Source organism: Fusarium tjaetaba, assembly GCF_013396195.1.
Source record: "Fusarium tjaetaba strain NRRL 66243 chromosome Unknown NRRL66243_c0000122, whole genome shotgun sequence".
Lineage (NCBI taxonomy): Eukaryota > Fungi > Ascomycota > Sordariomycetes > Hypocreales > Nectriaceae > Fusarium > Fusarium tjaetaba.
The window spans coordinates 273,151-291,017 of NW_023501318.1; the positions used below are offsets into that span (position 1 = coordinate 273,151).

General features: G+C 50.1%; 5 protein-coding genes across 5 annotated transcripts; 1 reads left to right on the forward strand and 4 right to left on the reverse strand.

The window, feature by feature from the left end:
* Positions 1-25: 25 nt before the first annotated feature.
* FTJAE_6288 (uncharacterized protein) lies at positions 26-3,900 on the reverse strand (the record flags this gene model as incomplete). The annotated part of the gene is made up of 9 exons (XM_037352883.1): positions 26-325; positions 380-2,164; positions 2,216-2,304; positions 2,355-2,374; positions 2,940-3,099; positions 3,174-3,279; positions 3,330-3,378; positions 3,429-3,606; positions 3,666-3,900. The coding sequence occupies 9 exons, from the start codon at positions 3,898-3,900 to the stop codon at positions 26-28; spliced, it is 2,922 nt and encodes a 973-aa protein (XP_037206688.1).
* A 462-nt stretch (positions 3,901-4,362) lies between these two features.
* On the reverse strand, positions 4,363-5,249 carry FTJAE_6289 (SH3 domain protein; the record flags this gene model as incomplete). The annotated part of the gene is made up of 2 exons (XM_037352884.1): positions 4,363-5,097; positions 5,190-5,249. The coding sequence occupies 2 exons, from the start codon at positions 5,247-5,249 to the stop codon at positions 4,363-4,365; spliced, it is 795 nt and encodes a 264-aa protein (XP_037206689.1).
* A 529-nt stretch (positions 5,250-5,778) lies between these two features.
* On the reverse strand, positions 5,779-7,645 carry FTJAE_6290 (2-methylcitrate dehydratase; the record flags this gene model as incomplete). Its single annotated transcript, XM_037352886.1, has 3 exons — positions 5,779-6,395; positions 6,448-7,225; positions 7,373-7,645. The coding sequence occupies 3 exons, from the start codon at positions 7,643-7,645 to the stop codon at positions 5,779-5,781; spliced, it is 1,668 nt and encodes a 555-aa protein (XP_037206690.1).
* A 6,160-nt stretch (positions 7,646-13,805) lies between these two features.
* Positions 13,806-16,026, forward strand: FTJAE_6291 (deoxyribodipyrimidine photo-lyase; the record flags this gene model as incomplete). Its single annotated transcript, XM_037352887.1, has 2 exons — positions 13,806-14,308; positions 14,382-16,026. 2 exons carry the CDS (start codon positions 13,806-13,808, stop codon positions 16,024-16,026), a joined length of 2,148 nt encoding a protein of 715 aa, XP_037206691.1.
* A 389-nt stretch (positions 16,027-16,415) lies between these two features.
* FTJAE_6292 (alpha-1 3-mannosyltransferase) lies at positions 16,416-17,867 on the reverse strand (the record flags this gene model as incomplete). The annotated part of the gene is made up of 3 exons (XM_037352888.1): positions 16,416-17,518; positions 17,568-17,795; positions 17,855-17,867. 3 exons carry the CDS (start codon positions 17,865-17,867, stop codon positions 16,416-16,418), a joined length of 1,344 nt encoding a protein of 447 aa, XP_037206692.1.

Consider the following 17,867-nt stretch of genomic DNA (forward strand, 5'->3'; position numbering starts at 1 on the left):
AATACAAAGAATGTAAGCCATAGCATCATATCAGTAGCCATGAAAACATTGCCACAAACAGGACAGCAACAGTCAGTGAGGTCTGTGAGTAGCCATGGGCTCTTGTCGAGTCGTTTGAAACAACGAACGAAGGTTCGGGCATGCCTGACTCCGTCGGAAGATCTGCTTGGACCGCTGATGCCGCTGAAGCAGGGGCAGGTTGGGCAGGGATATCGTTACCAGGAGCGCCAAGTTCTTGACCATTCTCTTGCCTTCGCTCTATGTCAGCCATGGCACGTTCCTTCAATTGAGATGGTGATGAGTACATTGAAGGACCATTTGTCGGCTAGACTGTCATGACCTTTGTTGCTGTGCTCTCTACTTGCGTTGGTATAATTACTGTGATGACTTGAGGTCCCTCATGAGCGCCGCCAACAGCGTTGAGACCAGTAGGTTGAGGAGGGCCTGGTTGGGCAGGAGGTCCAGGAAGCTGGGCTGGAACTGCTGGTGTAGGCAGAGCGGGTTGTGCAGGTGGTGCTGTGATTTCTGGTGCTTGGGGTCCGAGATCACTGCTCCCTTTTCCGCCATCACCATTACCACTTCCTTTGACGGGGCTCTCCTTTCCAGTACCATCATTCTCTTGGGAACCGTTAGGGACCTGACCTTCCGGGGGAGTCGAAGGCGGAGATGCAGGAGAAGGAGGATTGGCTGGCGCTGGGATTCCTGGGCCACCGTTTGCGGAAGAGGCCTCGTCGTCAGGATTACCATTTGTGTTTGGTTGAAAAGGGGGGGCAGCAGGTGCAGGCCCTACATCGGGAGGAGGCGCACCAGGGCTATTGGGCGACGGACGGTTCGCAGGTATACTTCTAGATCCTGGATCAGATCCGCTGTCACCTCCATCGTGACAAGGTGAGTTCTCATCCCCAGTACAGCTATTTGGAACAGCAGGGGGTGTTGTCTGAGGGGGCGGCTGAGGTGAGGAAGGCTCAGAAGAGTCACAGCCGGAGTTGGGGTCCGAGCACGCATTTCCGCCACTACCATCGCCATTTGGAGGCTGATGAGAGGCAGGGCAGTCTGGTATGCCGTTTTCAGCACCACAAGGAGGTTTATCTCCAGCAGGAGCAGGAGCAGGAGCGGGAGCAGGGCCGGTAGGGGGTCCTTGAGGAGCGGGAGAATCCGGCGCTGGCGCTGGTATTTGAGGTGCCGGAGGCTGAGGTGCTGGAGGCTGAGGTGCCGGAGGCCCAGGAGGAAGTTGATTCTGGTTGGCGCATGCTGGATTGTTAATATCGATAGAGCAGTCAACTGAGCCGCCAGTATTTGGAGGGGCTGGAGCAGCATTGTTTCCAGGAGCGTTCTCATCGCAATCCTCTCCCGGTCCGCCAGTTCCATCTTTATTTGGCGCCCCGTCACCTCCATCCGGGTTTGAAGGAGCAGTTGCGGGTGCGGGAGCAGGAGCGGGTTGTGGCTGTGGTTGTCCTGTATTGCCTTGATTGGGATCGTCAGGCGAACTGTTACCAACAGCACCATCTGGTCCTGGCGCAGGAGGGCCGTTGAACTGGCCATCTGTCTGGGGATCACTGTTGGCAGGAGGGTTGGCGGGAACCGGAGCCGGGGCAGGCGGGTATTGGCCATCATTGTTGCCAGATTGTGAAGGCCCATTGTTGGAATTGTTTTCTTCACAATCCGCGTTGGGGTCTGACGGTTCAGTTCCGCCATTGCCACCACCTCCCCCGGGACCTGTACCTCCTGAAGGACTGCCTTGACTGTTCCCTGAGCCTGCGGTGTTTCCCGGTAAGGGACCATTGCTCGGGCCTGGGGCACCATCTGGTGGACCTGCTCCGGCATTGGAGTTGCCATTCCCAGCTCCTGTTGAGATAGGGAAACCACCGCCAGGAATAGATTGATGAGCTGAAGCGGTGGATTCGGGGAGAGACAATGTAAGAACACCATCAGATCCGGCTTTACAGTCCACAGAGAGGCTAAAACGGGTTTCGAACCCAAAGCTGGCCGAATCAGAGCGTGAAACGAGAGGCATGAAGTGCCTCGTTGTAAGGCTCGTATGCTGTATTTCCACGGGAAGGAGATCACTGATGGGAGCACCATGAAGAGAGCAAGTGGATACAGTATATGTCAAAGCTTGACCATACTGATCAGTGCAAGAACTGGCCAGGCATGAGAATAGTTCCTGTGCGTAGTCAGTAATCCATCACTCGATGCAATAGAAGTCATAACTTACTCGTTGAACGGCCATGTCATGACAGACACCCTCAACAGTAGGAATACCATGGTAGTGCATAAGTTCGCGAGAGCAAATGGTAGCACATTCTACAATGTTTTGTCAGAATATTCATTGATATTGGGCTCAGAGTCCCTACCTGGTGTGGATGTATCGAGGCTGTATGTACGAGTAGCTAAGCTCGATAATAAGCCAGCGAACAATTGAGGACGCATGACTGTAAGGGAAGCAAGGGGCTATTATGAGAGAAGCTTGTAGAAATTGGGTGCTGGTTTAAACGACAGTACCAAAACAGGTGAGTGAGTGATTGAGGGATGGGTTCCAAAAAGAGTGAGATGCGTTCCAAAAACGAGCTTGAGCTGTAGCTGAAGACAACGGATGAAGATGAAAAGTCTAAGATCGGGAGGGTCGCCAGAGATCAAGAAGTAGGCGGAGGGTCTGATGCATCTGAGGAAGGTGGTGTCTGGTAATGGTGAGGGTAGGAGCAGGTGCCAAGTTGCTGTACTGGGAGCGGCCCCTTCCACTGTAGGGGAAACCACTCAAAGTTGAATGAAGGAAATGAAAAGCGAGAAGGCATCTTCTTCATTGTGGAGATAAACAGTCTAGCAGGTAAGATCTATAATGTATACAATCGAGGGTAAGTCTCAAACAGAAACAGCTTCGCTGCATTCAACTTTTCTTGTGTCAGGGTATCACATCCATCTAATAGAACAACAAAGCCAACGGCTTCTTCTCGTCACCGTATCGATCTTTGAACTCTTTTCTTGACAAGAAGCGAGCTAGGGGCATCATCGTATCCTTCATGTCCATCACACCTCGCTTCTTCTGGTCGATATGTGAAGCATCAACGACTAGCCGCTTCAGGTTATCCAAGGAGAGTGCGCCTACTGAAGTCAGCGCCTGCCTGCGATTTCGAAGGAGACAGGAAAGAGGAGGGAAGAGTCGAGACCGGACTTACCGTTGTCGATGAGATCCATAAGTCGGGCAGGTGTGCCGACACAGATGCCAGTTCTGTGGTTCTGGAGGAACTTGACCTGCTCCTCGATTTTCATGTGCTTGGCGAACTTGTATGTGTTAGCGATATCATTCCCATTCATCTTTAAGAGATACGTACCAATTTCGCGACTGAATTCTCTTTACTTTGAAACTTGCTGCGCACCGACCTGCTCGGAGTCAGTCTTTTTACCTCTCAAACTGAGTCGCAGTAGCATACCTGACAATGTCTGCAGCTCTCAAACCTGCTCCTGCAACAATGAGGGTATGCGGCGATCCCTTCTTCTTAGGCGCCTTCTTCAAGCCCTCGGGGTCCTCTGCTACCTTCTCCAGGAAGTCGGGAAACTTATCCAATGTTCTTGACTCTTGCCATGAGGTGGTATCTTGGATCGCGTTGGCTGGGAATTTGTGAATGAGATTTTCACCAAAAACAGCAATTGGCAACGGGAATTCTTACCTGATACAGTCATATCAGAAATTTCAACAGCGCTCAAGTCAGTGCCGAAGCGTCCCAATTTCTGGGCGAGATGATCGGCCAAGAGCTGGTTGTCCATCTTGGTGAAGAGCGTGTTGAGGCCAAGCTCAGTATCGAGAAGTTCATCATCTGGTGCATTCGCCTTTCTCTTTTTGCTTTTCTTTGGCTTTGGCTGAGCAGGGGTATCCTCCGCTTGACGCTTTTTAGTAGTCGACATGATGAAGGCTGTGTTTTGATTACGGTGTTGTTGAATTCTTTCGTTTAAGATTTCTCGAACGTCAACAAGAAATTTTGCGACGTACAGTGTAGATACTGATCATGGCTAGATTTCACGTAGTAGTCAAGATACTAGCACTGTATTGGGCACAGTATACATAGCGTAGCAGATCCACCAGCCATGATGAACGCCTCATGAGAACCACTATGGGCTAAAAGTGTTCAAATTATATCATTATTGAATTGAGATATCAGCTTCACGATTATTGTTTGAGTTTCCCATATGTAAGCAAGTTCTGATCTTCGCAACGGTCAATTAAACACCCTGTGTACTAAACAAAGACTGAAAACAGGCTCGGTATCGTCCTGAGATACTTGTCTATGAACCTTTCGAATCCTTAACGCCCAATATATGCGCCCTGTAATAAAATCAAGCGAATGTATCTTTCCCAATTGTGTGACTCTAGAAAATGCTGTTGACGATGTTTCCTCCGATGGTGGCACCAGCACCGAAGATAGCAGCGTTACCCAGCTTCTTACCAAACTTCTTGCCGTACTCGTTGACCTTGTTATCCTTGCCATCTCCCTCCTGTCCCTGCGGCTGTCCAGATCCCTCAGCGACAGCCATGGGTGGCACATGCGAGTTGTAAGGGTTCTGTTGAGGAGGAGGACCCTGCGAGTAAGCAGGGTAGCCATACTGAGGCTGTGGAATAGGCGCAACGGGCTTCTTGGTCTCTTGGTCGACAAGGACGTAGTTTCGGGGGAAGATACCCTCCTGTCCTGTGCGCTCGTTTCGGCCCATCCACCAATCCTGGTTCATGTACTCGTACACAGCGATACGGTCATCCTTCTCGAAGGACAGGTCGCGACCGTCGGAGGCAGCATAGCGGTAAAGGGCGCGGGCGTTGGCAACAGTGGGCTTGACGTTGCGTGGGGGAGGGCCAGGAGGAGGAGTTTGGTCGTAGGCGGGTGGCGCGGGCGAATGCGACTTGACTTTGAGATCCTCGAAGGCCTTGGTAGGAGGCGCGTGGGCGGCGGGTGCGGGGGTAGCGGCCTTAGGAGCAGCGGTGTTGGCGCTCTTGTTGCCAGTCGCAGTCTTGAGGGGGCCCGAGAGGGAGGACTCGCCGGGGAGAGCGGTGTTGATGGTATCGTAGACGGAGTCGTCAATTACGCCTCGCTCAAGGAGGTTCTCGAGTTCCTTCACGGTGTTAGTTGACGTTCAGTGATAATGCCCAGATGAGTATGATAGCGTAAGTGGGGTTCCGGTGACGGGGATTCGAGGGCATTCACATTTTTGATGTTGCGAAGCGAACGGTTCACTTCAATAATAGTCTGGCGATCTGCGGCCATGATTACGGATGGTGCGGCCGAAAGGGTCCGGACTTGCGATGCGGGTATAAAGATGTTTTTAAGACTGATAAATCAACTCAGATTCTGATGGTTTTGGCGACACTAATACAACGTGACAAAGGTTCAGTAATGACAGGATGTCAGGTTGAAGTTAGATGCAGGAGGAGAGTGTTTCGACCTGTTACCAACGGTTCTTGGGCTTCGGAATTCGGCCAAGCACCCAAGCCAAAACCCCTACCAAATAAAGCGGGCATTTGAGGCGGTGCTGCCCCTCGCTCAATCCGACCCAATCACGAGATTTAATACGGAGTAGTTCGTAAGGTGATGAATTTGGCTGTGGTGCAACTCAGACGCCTTTTACACATGGAAACAAACTAAGGTGCTTGTAGGTTCTTTCAATGAGTCTTGTTGAATTTTTTATATTCATTGGTTCATTTTAGGCGTGATATTTTCATTCTATCCAAGCCATAGCCTTCTTTGGGCTTTGCGATTAAATATGCATCCTCCATCTCTCCCATTCATAAATCCTTTATTGCACAAACTTGCTGCTCTCAACAGTGTATAGATCAACATACTCATCAACAGGGGTAGACTCAAGCTTCTTGGCGTCCAAGTTGAGCTCCACAAGCTCCTTAACGCGGGCCTCGGGGTAGTGAGGGCCAAGGTGGCGCTTGTACTTCTCGAGAATGACGGGCTTGGCCTCCTCACGGCGGAGACGGTGGCCAAGAGGAGCCTCAACAGCGACCTCATCGAGGACAGTGCCGTCGTTGAGCTCGACAGTGAGAGCGTTGGAGATGGTTCGGAGCTTGGGGTCATGGTAATCCTTGGTGTACTGAGGATCCTCGACACACTTGATCTTCTGGCGGAGAGACTCGACCAGAGGAGAGGTGGCAGCCTCGCCACCGTCGACGTAGTCAGTGGCCTCAAGACGGCCGAAGACGAGCATGGTGGCGCACATGTACTGGATGCAGTGGTCACGGTCGGCAAAGTTGTCCATGGGCTTGAACTGCTTGTCAATGATGCGGATGCAAGCCTCGTGGGTTCGGCAAGTGATAGACTTGATGTCGGCGGCAGACTTGCCCTGGGACTTGAGGAGGTGGTGAATTTTCTCAGAGGCCTCGACGGCGGTCTGAGAGTGGAACTCAGCTATTACATGTTAGACTTGTCTTTACAGATTGACTTCAGTGATTGAACTTACCAGGGTAAGAGACCTTGAAGAGAACGTTCTCCATGACATAGCTGCCATAGGGGCGCTGGAACTCGAACTTTTGGCCCTTGAAGAGGACATCATAGAAACCCCAGACGGGAGCGGACAGGACAGTAGGAACGCCCTGCTCACCCTTAAGAACCTTGAGAGCCAGGTTAACGGCACGCTGGCAAGCGTCACCGGCAGCCCAGGACTTTCGGGACATGGTGTTGGGGGTGTGGCGGTAGGTTCGCAGAGACTGGCCATCAACCCAAGCCTGGGTGACAGCATCGGCAATCTGCTTCTCGTTGAGGCCGAGCATCTTGGAGACAACGGCGGTAGAGGCGACCTTGACAAGAACAACGTGGTCAAGACCGACCTTGTTGTAGGAGTTGAGGAGGGCCAAGCAACCCTGGATCTCGTGGGCCTTGATCATGGCCTCGAGGACATCCTTGACAACAAAGGTCTTGCCGCCAGCGAGGTTACCACCAGCCTTGTTGGTACGGTTGATCCAGTCAGCAACAGCGAGGATAGCACCCAAGTTGTCAGAGGGGTGACCCCACTCAGCAGCGAGCCAGCAGTCGTTGAAGTCGAGCCATCGGATCATAGCACCAATGTTGAAAGCGGCGTTGACGGGGTCAAGCTGGAAGGGAGTACCAGGGACCTTGGGACCATTAGGGACAACAGTGCCAGGGACAATGGGTCCAAGGAGCTTAGAGCACTCCTTGAACCTCAAGCCCTCGAGACCGCAACCGAGGGTGTCGAGGAGGATCCATCGAGCAGTGTCGAACTGTTCAAATAGTAATTAGCAATGAATTTCAACGATAGAGTGCCATTGAGTTCTCGTGATAATTTTGTTGGTGTTGAGGTGAGAAGCTTCAAGGCGGGGTATTTTGCGGGGTGCAAAATCGGCCTCGGCAGAATTGGGAGCACTCACAGCAAGCTCAGAGTCAATGGTCTTATTGGCGACATAGTCGGCAATGTCCTTGATCTCAGGATCGTATTCACGGTCGGCGGAAGACATGTTGGGAGCTCCTGATCGTCTGGCAACTGAAGTTGAAAAGGCGGCGCCGTGAGAAGCGGGAAGAGAAGAGCGAGCGGCGCCGAACGCCGAGCGGGCCACGAGAGGGGCGGCGACACGAAGACCCCGGGGAGACTGGAAGCGCAGCTGCTTGGAGGCCGTTCGGAGGGTCCGGTTAACGGCAGACATTCTTGGGGATAATTGGCTTACGGTCTTCTTCCTGCGTATCAACGAAGAAGAAGGTCGAGGTCAATTGACGTGGGGGATGATGATGATGAGGGGTATCACAAATGCAAAGAAGGAAGAAGGAGAAAAGAGAACAACAACCTTCTGCAGGGCCTAATATCCTAGAGGTTTTTGTCTTGGAGAAAGTTGGTAGGTATTCATATTTTACGCTCGGCTGTAGGCGCCTCAGTTTGCCGTAGCTTACCGCAAAACACCCTCGGCTAGCCGCCGGCTGGACTTACTCGTGGAAATTGATCATTTTCACACTGTCCATTTGCGTAAGTCTAACATACAAGTGTACTGTGCGAAAAGCCTGGGATCTCCAATTATCACGATCAGAAAAATGAAGCCTTCCAGGGGCTTTTTTAGTGAGGGGAAACTCAAACCCCATATATTAGCCAATCATTGCACTCAATTGTTATCATTTTGTTGATTTGGCTTCAGTCTGATCCTCACCGACCAAAACTATCCACTTGAAGGGTTGCTGGAGATGATTGTTGTTGATCGAATGTGTGGCCTCAAGGGGACCATGGCACTGGTGTTTTCTCATCGTTTGTTTTGATACTGTACCTCACGCAGTATCAATCTGCTGAACTCTGGTTTTGAGAAGCCAGATGCTGATATCGTACATATATAACGAGACGCGGGGCATTGATGCTCACTATCACAAGCCTCAACTCTAAGCATTACCTTCATGAAGCCGTTGAATCGCTATCCGCATACTTCTTAAGTCAGCTTTTTGAGCACTCTACATTTCTTTAGTAATATGAATTTCATGAATTATATATATCACAGTCAATATCAAGTCTTCTATGAAGCCTTCTACTGCTCCTTTCCTAGAACCTGTTTGTGATTCCCCATCTCTACCCCAGTTTCCCCTCGCCAAAAATCTGGGGTCATGTTCCCCACGCTCCGTCGTCGGACGAGACTCGCGGACATACGACGATGTGACCGACTCAGTCCGACCGAGGATGTTTTGCCCTTCAAGTTAATCATCTCGATCCGTCGACGGTCGGTAACTGATGGGTACCGAGGGTTTTGGCAGTACTCAGTCGGTTCAGCCATGGCTGTTCATATCATGCATGTTTCAGTCAATAGCCTACCCGGCAGGAATACAAAATATCAGTATAGCATCAATGACGAAGTCGGCGCTGAACAATCTGCGACAGGGTCTCAGTGGTATAAATTGGAGATTACTATTGGTGGCCCTATGGGTTGTGAGTATGAACCAATGGAACTTTGTGCCTGAACCACAGTTGTAGGCGACTTTTGGGGATCTCGATCGAAGAGAAATATGACGAACATCGCTTACAAGTTGGGTCGTTATGCATAAGAGACATTTGCATATTGCTGCGAGGAGAATCTGACTGCAGGAAGGATAAAGGCCTTCCGAAGCCTTGTCGTAATGATACGACCTATGGGATGAGTATGCCATTGCAGGCGTTTGGATATAGTGGCCTTCAGCAGCTCATTGGCAGCATCTTGTCTTGTAATGTCTGCATCGACCTTGTGAACTCAGACATCCAGTTTCCATCCCTACCTTTGCTTCTGGGAGTTCTTAACGCGCGCTTCAGTGAGACATTGTGACAGCCCAAAAGAAAGAAAAGGTGCACCTCGCTACTATCTCGATGTCGCGAGCAAGGCCGAAGCCTTTGAGCGCATGTTTATGCGAGTGTGGACATCATGACATGGTAGGCGTTTTCAGGTATTGACCGGTTTACCATCGTGGCGTGTAGTATTGCATTTCATGTTATCATTTCGACTCGGGCTGTCAGAGGGCGTGTCGGAAAAGATGATCCAATGTAGATTCCATGATCGCACGGAGCAAGCAGAGGATTGGGGATCGAACAGCATCGTGACAATTCAAATCATCATAGTCTAGGGTAGCCAGGACCTCATTTAAACATGAATATCTATGGCAGAGTTATGACAAAATCGATAATTCAAGATTACCCATGCTAAACTCCCATCTGAATCATTAGGAAACGCTTCCAAAGTTAGCTCCAAGTTAGCTCTCAGTATAGTTATTGTGTATGAACCCTGATCTTCGTTGCAACGTGCGATGACTTCACATGGGCTGAAGGAAGCGCGTCAGTAGTGGCGATCCTACGCGATCTCAAAAGTAGTCCAGAGAGTGTCGTCATGAGCGATGTCATGTTCCTGATCGAAACCCACGAATAGTCCAGTGCAGAGCAGCATCATCGCGATGGGGCATCCAAACGAGAGTCGGGGCGACGGGCAGAAGATGAGCAGGCAGGCTGGTTTGATACCTGCAAATTCAAGACATGGGCTTGCCTAATCGTCGTCATCATTGTGTAGTTTATGCTGAAGTTTCAAGAAGACATTCGAAAGGCTGGTTATTTCTCTGAATCATAGCTGGCTACCCTGCCCATACAGGCTTACATCAAGATTCGCAGTTTCAAGACGCGTGTGATTCAGTTGCATTGATTCATGAGATGATTCCGGGCGGTCTTGCAGCTCGCAAGTGGTTGCGACAGCACAATACCCCGGTCGAGGCTATAGTGAAAAGCTTGGCTGTGATCTGCTCTGGACTCAACTCCATTGGCCACCGGAGCAACACCGATTGGAAATCATTGCATGTGGGCATTTATGCAATCAATTATTTATACAACCTTGACAAATTCGAGACACGCATGTTGCTGAGACGGGGAGACGGCTGGATCCAGGCTGGGCAGCAGGTATCAGATCAATTGATATGTGATGTTTTGGCTTACATTTGTTGATACTGTGAGGTATCTTCATGATACATAGTATTTAACGGGAATAAACACAAATTCTATTCATCGACAAATGCCGTTTGAACTACCGTTAACTCATATCAAACAAAATGGATGCTTGCGTGAGGGTGGCAGACCCAACACCAGCACAAGATGTGTGAGAGCCATGAGCCCGATCGTCGGGAACGCACGTTGTCAACGGATATCGGAGACTGGGGTACCTTTGATGGAAAAAGGGCTGTTTTCATGTCGGTAGAAGAAGAAAAAGAAACGAAAGGCAAAAAACATCAGGCCATTTCGGGCGAACACGACGCTCGGATCGATTGGTCATGGATCCATTTGGCTCTCGAGTCTGGGCTTTACTTGACAGGATCTAGAACCCCCCTTGTTCGGCTCGATGGGCGTGTGTTGGCACCCTACGTGCAGATCTGAGAAACGGGAATCAGCGATGATGTTGATAGCCGTACTTGACAGCGATTGATAGCTGCAGACTCGTGATAGTTGCAACCATTGCAGTGAATCGAGTACCAGATCAAATATCCAAAGCAATCGCATCAGCTAAAACATTCAAGTCCAATTCACGGGTATTAGAAAAAGCCCCCATCAAGTCGTGATGTCATTGATCGGCTAAATTGACTGGACCCTGATTTCCCAGAGACCCTCTTCCTCTCGATCTCAGTCAAGCTCTCGGCCATCACCACGATCACCAACACAACTGAGCAGAACACGGCAGGACACGACACGCGGTACGCCACAGAAACTTGACAGCCCGCAAAGGATCCATTTCTCGCGAGGTCTTGTCCCGCCCCTTGTCGTGTCTCAGAACGTTTGTATGTACTGTACTGTAGGCAGCATAACAGAGCACAGCCAAGTATCTAAGTCAGTGTAACAGTTGCACACGCCCCCACGATGGCGATGATAATGTCGATAGCCATGCCGCTGCATCGCATCTCAATCGTTGGCGCAACACCAGATCACGTCGTGCACATTTTGACACACACAAGACAAGACAAGGAGAAGAGAAGAGAGAAGTGAGGCGGAGACAACATTGAATGTGCGTACGCAAGTAACAGGTGAGGCTTGATAGGGGGGAAGCACAGCAGTCAAACGTTCGTCCAGGGCGAGCAACCTGTGATCAATTGAGACATGATTGACGGTTTACGGATATGAGGGTTTCTGTTTATGGAAATCTTCCCCCTTGTCAAGTGTCAGCTGAGGGACGTCAATCATCAACGGTCTAGTTTTCATGTACTAAGTTTGGTGATGTTCTCGCCATTGAGCCCCACCCCACTCAGTGCTTACTGCCTGTGCCTGAGAGACCCGGCGAGACATGAGAGCCGAGCCTGGTCGGACACGCCCTGAAGCCCCCCTGTAAGCCTCCGGCCCCAAAGCAGAACAACTTGAGGATGAGGTGCGATGCAAGACTGCGCGTTGTCCCGCCCCAGGGCCAAGCAGAATCACCTCACTCACTCATGTTTGGGTTGCATTTGCTGAGACTGAGAGGTAGGGGGAGCAGAAAAAGATCGTCGCTTGGAGCGAATAAAACTTGACACACTTTAAACTTTTTTAGCAGCCTCTTTGCTCCCCGTCCCCTGTCGTTGCTTCTGTTGTGACCTGTCACTGTCCATTCGCTTGAGCCTTACCCTTAACCCCTGTCGGCTAGAGCTCCCGTCTTTGGTCCGATCTAGAGGTTCGTTGTAGAGGCATGGAAATCGAACTTTGGATCACGACAAAGCAAAGCGCATCGTAGCAACATAGCAAAAAATTCACGGTCAAATCAAATCATCATAGCAATGGCGCCGCCGCAACAACCGGGTTCTCCGTCATGGGCCGATCAGGGTCCAAATGACTGTTGGTCTCTTTCTGCCTTTACTTTTGCTCTATTTTCTTTTTGTTCCAAGTTCTGATTTTCTTTTCTTTTTGTTCTACCGGTATCTCCATCGCCATCAGCATCAGCATCGCCATCGCCTCTTATTGTCGGGTTTTTACCTATTCTGGACCTTGCCGTGGCACCGTATCGTGTTAAACGACAAAGATATCGAGCTATCACTATCCTCTCTAAAAAAGGCGCTTTTTATGATTGTCCCGGGTTTCTAGACCTGGACAAATCGGAGAGTTATTAGTGTATCGATCACTGCATTCTGCAGGTCCGGTCCCTGGAACGAGAAAATTCGCCGTGGCCTGGCCCAACGTTAGGAAGGAGGATCTCCATTCACCTCCTGTACCTACCTAGTCTAGATTCTTATTATCATCGTCATCATCTGCATTCAACTCTCGCCTTGTTCTCTCATTCCCCTATTGTATTCTCCTCTTCTCAACTGCGGTTGGTTGAAGTTGATATTGGATCTATTCTTACACACCACACACTCACTCACTCACTCACTCACTCACTCTCTCGATCACTCTCTCGACTCTCCTGCACTCATTCTCTGTCTCAGCCTGCCTTTCAGCTCTAGACACCCTCTTCTCTTCTCAACCATCTAGACTTGACCTTTGAGTCAAGTTGAGCTGAACCGGGGTTCAAACAGCTTCACTCCCGCGTCTAGGGGACCTGGATGCCATCATCATATCCACTATCAACTACCAGGAGAACCCACCCGTCACTTCACTTCACACTAGGCTCCCGCCTAGCTTCCTCCATCCCATCCAAGGGTCGTGGGCAGGCGATATATACACCCCTGTGGCTACATCCGCATCGAGGCTACGACGTTGCTTCACGGTATATCTGGCCAGGAACCGTTGAAGCTGCTAAACTAAGCTAAGACGAGCTAAAGTTATAGTAGCAGCCAGATCCCAGTTTCTGATATCCATGATCTATTTGATATCCTCAGTATCCGCTTGTTCCCCATCTATCTAGTCAGACCAGACTTCTTTAGCTCTGTCTTAATCACTTACGCAATACCTACATACAACCCGACCCTCTGCCCTTCTACCTTCGAGACTCTTCTGTCGAGTTACCAGACTCGTTTGCTTCTGAGAAGTTTCTCTTCCTATTCAGCTTTCCTTCAACTTTGTTCGACTACCGCTACACTATATCGTCACAAGTAAGGTATCCAAACCCTTCTTAACGCCCACAAATACAATCAACTTTCAAATCAGCTCAACTGCTGTTGCTGTACCGTACACGGCCCAACCAAATACCTCCCACACACTCTTCCCAGCCGTTTAAACAAAACCATTGGGTGGCCCGAATATTGAGCCCATCCCAGTCCCAAAACTAGGCCCCTCCCGCACAACCACATAGTGGAAGGCCTGACAACATCTCCGCCATTTCAAGATATCTCCCTTCGGATCCGAAACTAGGTCCCTGAACCATAGACCATACCATAAACGCTCCATTCGGGCCTCAACTTGCATTACGACAACGCAATTGTAATCTTGACATCATGGCTGGGAATAAACTCCTCGTCTATCTACTTCGCCGCGATCTCAGGGCAATTGACAACCCTATCCTTCACCACCTGGCCACTTCTGACCATGGCTTCACTCATTTCCTCCCCATCTATATCCTCCCCCCTCACCAAATTGAAACCTCAGGCTTCGTTGCTGAAGGTCAAAAGTCTCCTTACCCCGAAGCTCGAAGTCAGGTAGGCCGCTTCTGGAGATGTGGCCCTGCCCGAGCCAAGTTCCAAGCTGAGTCTATCTGGGATGTGAAACAAAATCTCGAGGACATCAGTAGTGGCATGTTGGTTCGTGTCGGAAGCTTCGACAACGTCCTCAAGCATTTGATCAAGTCTCTGCACGATGAACATCAATCTGTCGATACGGTTTGGATGACAGAGGAAGTATCGAAGGAGGAGGTTGACGATCAAAATGCTGTAGCATCTGTATGTTCCGAGAACAACATCAACTTCAAGCTTTGGCCGGACGAAAAGTACTACATCGACGAGTAAGTTCAGCCTGTCAGTCTACTTGACTGTCAAAGTGTTCATATTGAATAACTCACTAATACGTGTAACTAGTCGCGACACTGGTTTGAATAACCCCAAGGATCTTCCAGATGTTTTCACAACCTTCCGCAAAACTCAAGAACCCCTCCGTGAGCGTCCTCGCAACTCTCTCCCTCGTCCACAGGCTGGATCGTTACCACCGTTCCCTTCATCGTGGGCACCACCTCAGGAACCTCCGTTTCAGATTCCTGACAACTACAACGACTTTGAACAACGTCTCCTACAGCCCATCAACAGTATGGTGACAGAACCTCCAGCGTATCCTGAAGATGCTCGGTCTGCACATCCATTCAAAGGTGGGGAGAACCCTGCCTGGGACCGCCTTTACCATCTCATCAAGTCGGGCTCCATGACGACTTACCAGGAGACCCGCAATGGTCTACTAGGAACCGATTACAGTACCAAGCTCTCAGCATACCTGGCACTCGGATCTATTTCAGCTCGCTGCATTCATGAGGAACTTGTCAAGTTCGAGGATGGTCAGGAACAATCCTACTCTAGAGCTATGGGCTTCGGACAAGGAGAGAACGAAGGCACCAAAGCTGTCAGATTTGAGCTCTTGTGGCGGGACTACATGCGGCTGTGCACGATGAAGTTTGGCTCGCGTCTTTTCAAGCTTGATGGTTTCAAGGGAGCCAGTGGCAAGTATGATAAGAAATGGAAGACAGCTCTGAAGGAGGAAGCCGAAGCCGATCAAGATCCTTCACCCGAGGAACTGGGTGATATCATTGAGAGGTTCCTCCGAGGAACAACTGGCATGGGGCTGATTGATGCCTCCCAGCGAGAACTCTATCATACCGGCTACACCTCGAACCGAGCTCGACAGAATGTCGCCAGCTTCTTCACAAAGCATCTTGGCATTGACTGGCGCTACGGAGCTGAATGGTACGAAGCTATGCTGGTAGATTATGATGTGTCTTCCAACTGGGCGAACTGGCAGTATGTGGCGGGTGTCGGCAATGACCCCAGAGGTGATGCACGCATCTTCAACCCTATTAAACAAGCATTCGACTATGATAACAACGGAAGATATGTCCGAACTTGGGTGCCTGAAGTCAAGTACATTGAGAGACTGGAAAATGCTTTTCAGGTATGGACGACAGGTGACGATGAGCTCATCAAGTACGGCATCATCGATGACATAATGGTTACTCATCCCATCAAGAGGATCGATTTCCAGGTCGACCGAAAACCTCGTGGTCCCCGACGACCTTATCGATGGAGAAGAGGAGGACCTGGACGTGGTGGCCGCCGAGGCGGAGGTCTAGGAAACGGTTCCGGTGACTATAACGATGGTCGACGCTCGTACCACAATGGGCCACCCTCACCTGAAAGCGATCGTCAGTTTTACCACGGAGGGGAATCCTATATGCAGAACGGTGGCCAGCCACGAAATGGTTGGTCTCAGCGCGGAAATCAGATGTCGTGGCGAGGCAATTCCAACGGGCATGGCCCTAACAACCACGGACCTTCTTCCGGACGAGGAGGCCACATGGCTCCTTTCCGTGGTAATGGTTTCCAGCGAGGATTCAACAACAATCACTTCAATGCACCACCTCCCAGGCAATACATGCCCAATCCTCATTGGCCTCCTCAACAATTCTCTCCCCAAGCCTATCACCACCAAGTTCCTCCTCACCTTGGACCTCATGTCTAGCAGACAGGAGGCCGGCCACTCTTCCCATCACGGTGGGCTTTCGATCCCGTTGGGCAGCGCTGGTATTGGAACCAATAGACAATGGACTATTGGAAAGCGTAATAATTGGATTTCGTCTCTCATTTGTCGGTGGAGCAAAGCGGTAGTGACACACGATACCTGTTATTTTGGACAAAAGTTGACATTACAGCCCATAGAATGATTAAGGTTGCTGAGGTATATATGTATTTATAAGAAACATCCGGCGGGATCATGGATGTCCTTTCATAGGACATGTGTGAATACACACAAGTCTGTTTTGCTTTTACTACTATCACTTCAAAATCTTACCACTCGTGATGTCCTCTAAACCATATCCATTGTGTCACTAATCGCTGTCCTTTGTCTCATTACAGTGTCTCGTTCCAGGCTCTCCAAGACTGCTTTTCCCAAGTGGGCATGCACCTAACCTGCTCTGGTGGATCGTATACCCAATTTATTGCCCCATTTTCCTCCTGTCTTTCAATTATATCCGACACATAGCCCTTCAGCTTCTTGATGTCAGCGGCCTTCTCATCAGAATACTCTAGATTCACACTCGGCACAACTGCAATCTTGCGAAAACCCCGGGACCACATATCCTTACAAAACAACTGAGGCTCGCCTTGGAAACATTCTCCTTTGCGAGTATCTCGAAACCGAAGACCATGTAATAACGGCGCCGCAGTAAACGCTGTAGCCCCGTTCCAGCAGGCAAACACCTGAAAGGGCTGTTGTGCATCATAGCGTGAGCGTGTATCAGGGGCGTTCCAGAAGAGGTTCCAAGCTGAATTCCAATTTCCGTCCGAGCCGACCTCGAAAAAGGAGTCTCCTGCTATGGTACGGGCTATCCAGATATCGTAAAAGGTTGGATCAGGCCCTACGTAGGTCCAGTCCATGGCGCATGTCATGTCTGCGTTGAGACTGCGTCGCTGAAGAGCGAGCTCGAGAATATCTTCTGTGCAAGCAGAGACGTCGTTGATTAAAAGCACTGTTGTTTCGTCTGTGATACTGACTTGTTCTTTGTAAAGAGGAGTGAGAGCCAAGTTACGTAGTTGGGCGAGCTTATGGATACGTGCATTTCCCTGCGCTGGGTTGACCCTGGAACTGTTGTAGAAATAGACAATTCCTAAGTCTTCCAAAAAGGGCTTCAGAGCGGACAGGACATCGGATGTGCCGTCAGGGGAGTTTCCCTCAACGATAGATAACGCGCAGCGATGGGGTCCAAGGAAGCGAACAGCTTCGACAATGCTGCCTATCAGGCGCGGGAGGATGCCTATGCAGTTCCGCAAGTTGAGGGCAAAGAAATAATCAACTTGTGAGTCTTGAACTTTGTCCCCACGTCGAGACTCTTGGAGGATCTTGTAGCGATTTTCGTTCAGAGCAGGACACTCAAGACGAGGAAGGGCCGTAGACAATGGGTCCAGTATAGCTGCTATGTAGGGTGATATACGCTCAGCAGACAGTATAGTACCTGTAAGAAATGAGTACCCTGTTCAACGTAGAAAATATGATATACTCACCGTTTGAGATTGTTGGAGTTGAAGCTGAGGTTGCAGTTGGTGTTGGTGTTGGTGTATGGGCAGTAATCTCTTCAGTTTTCGACCCTTGAGTCGTGACTGTTGTCGTTGATATTAGACTGGGGCCATTCTCAACCTCCCCTTTCTGTACAGGAGTATAAGAACCAGAGCGCCAAGTGAGGTGGTCACGCCCAAGATAGAGACTTGTAACGACAAGTAAGAAGCAAAAGACTGCCAGCAGTGGTGCTATAAACCTGCGATACATAACTTTAACGAAGCAAAAAGCTCACCACATGAGTTCAT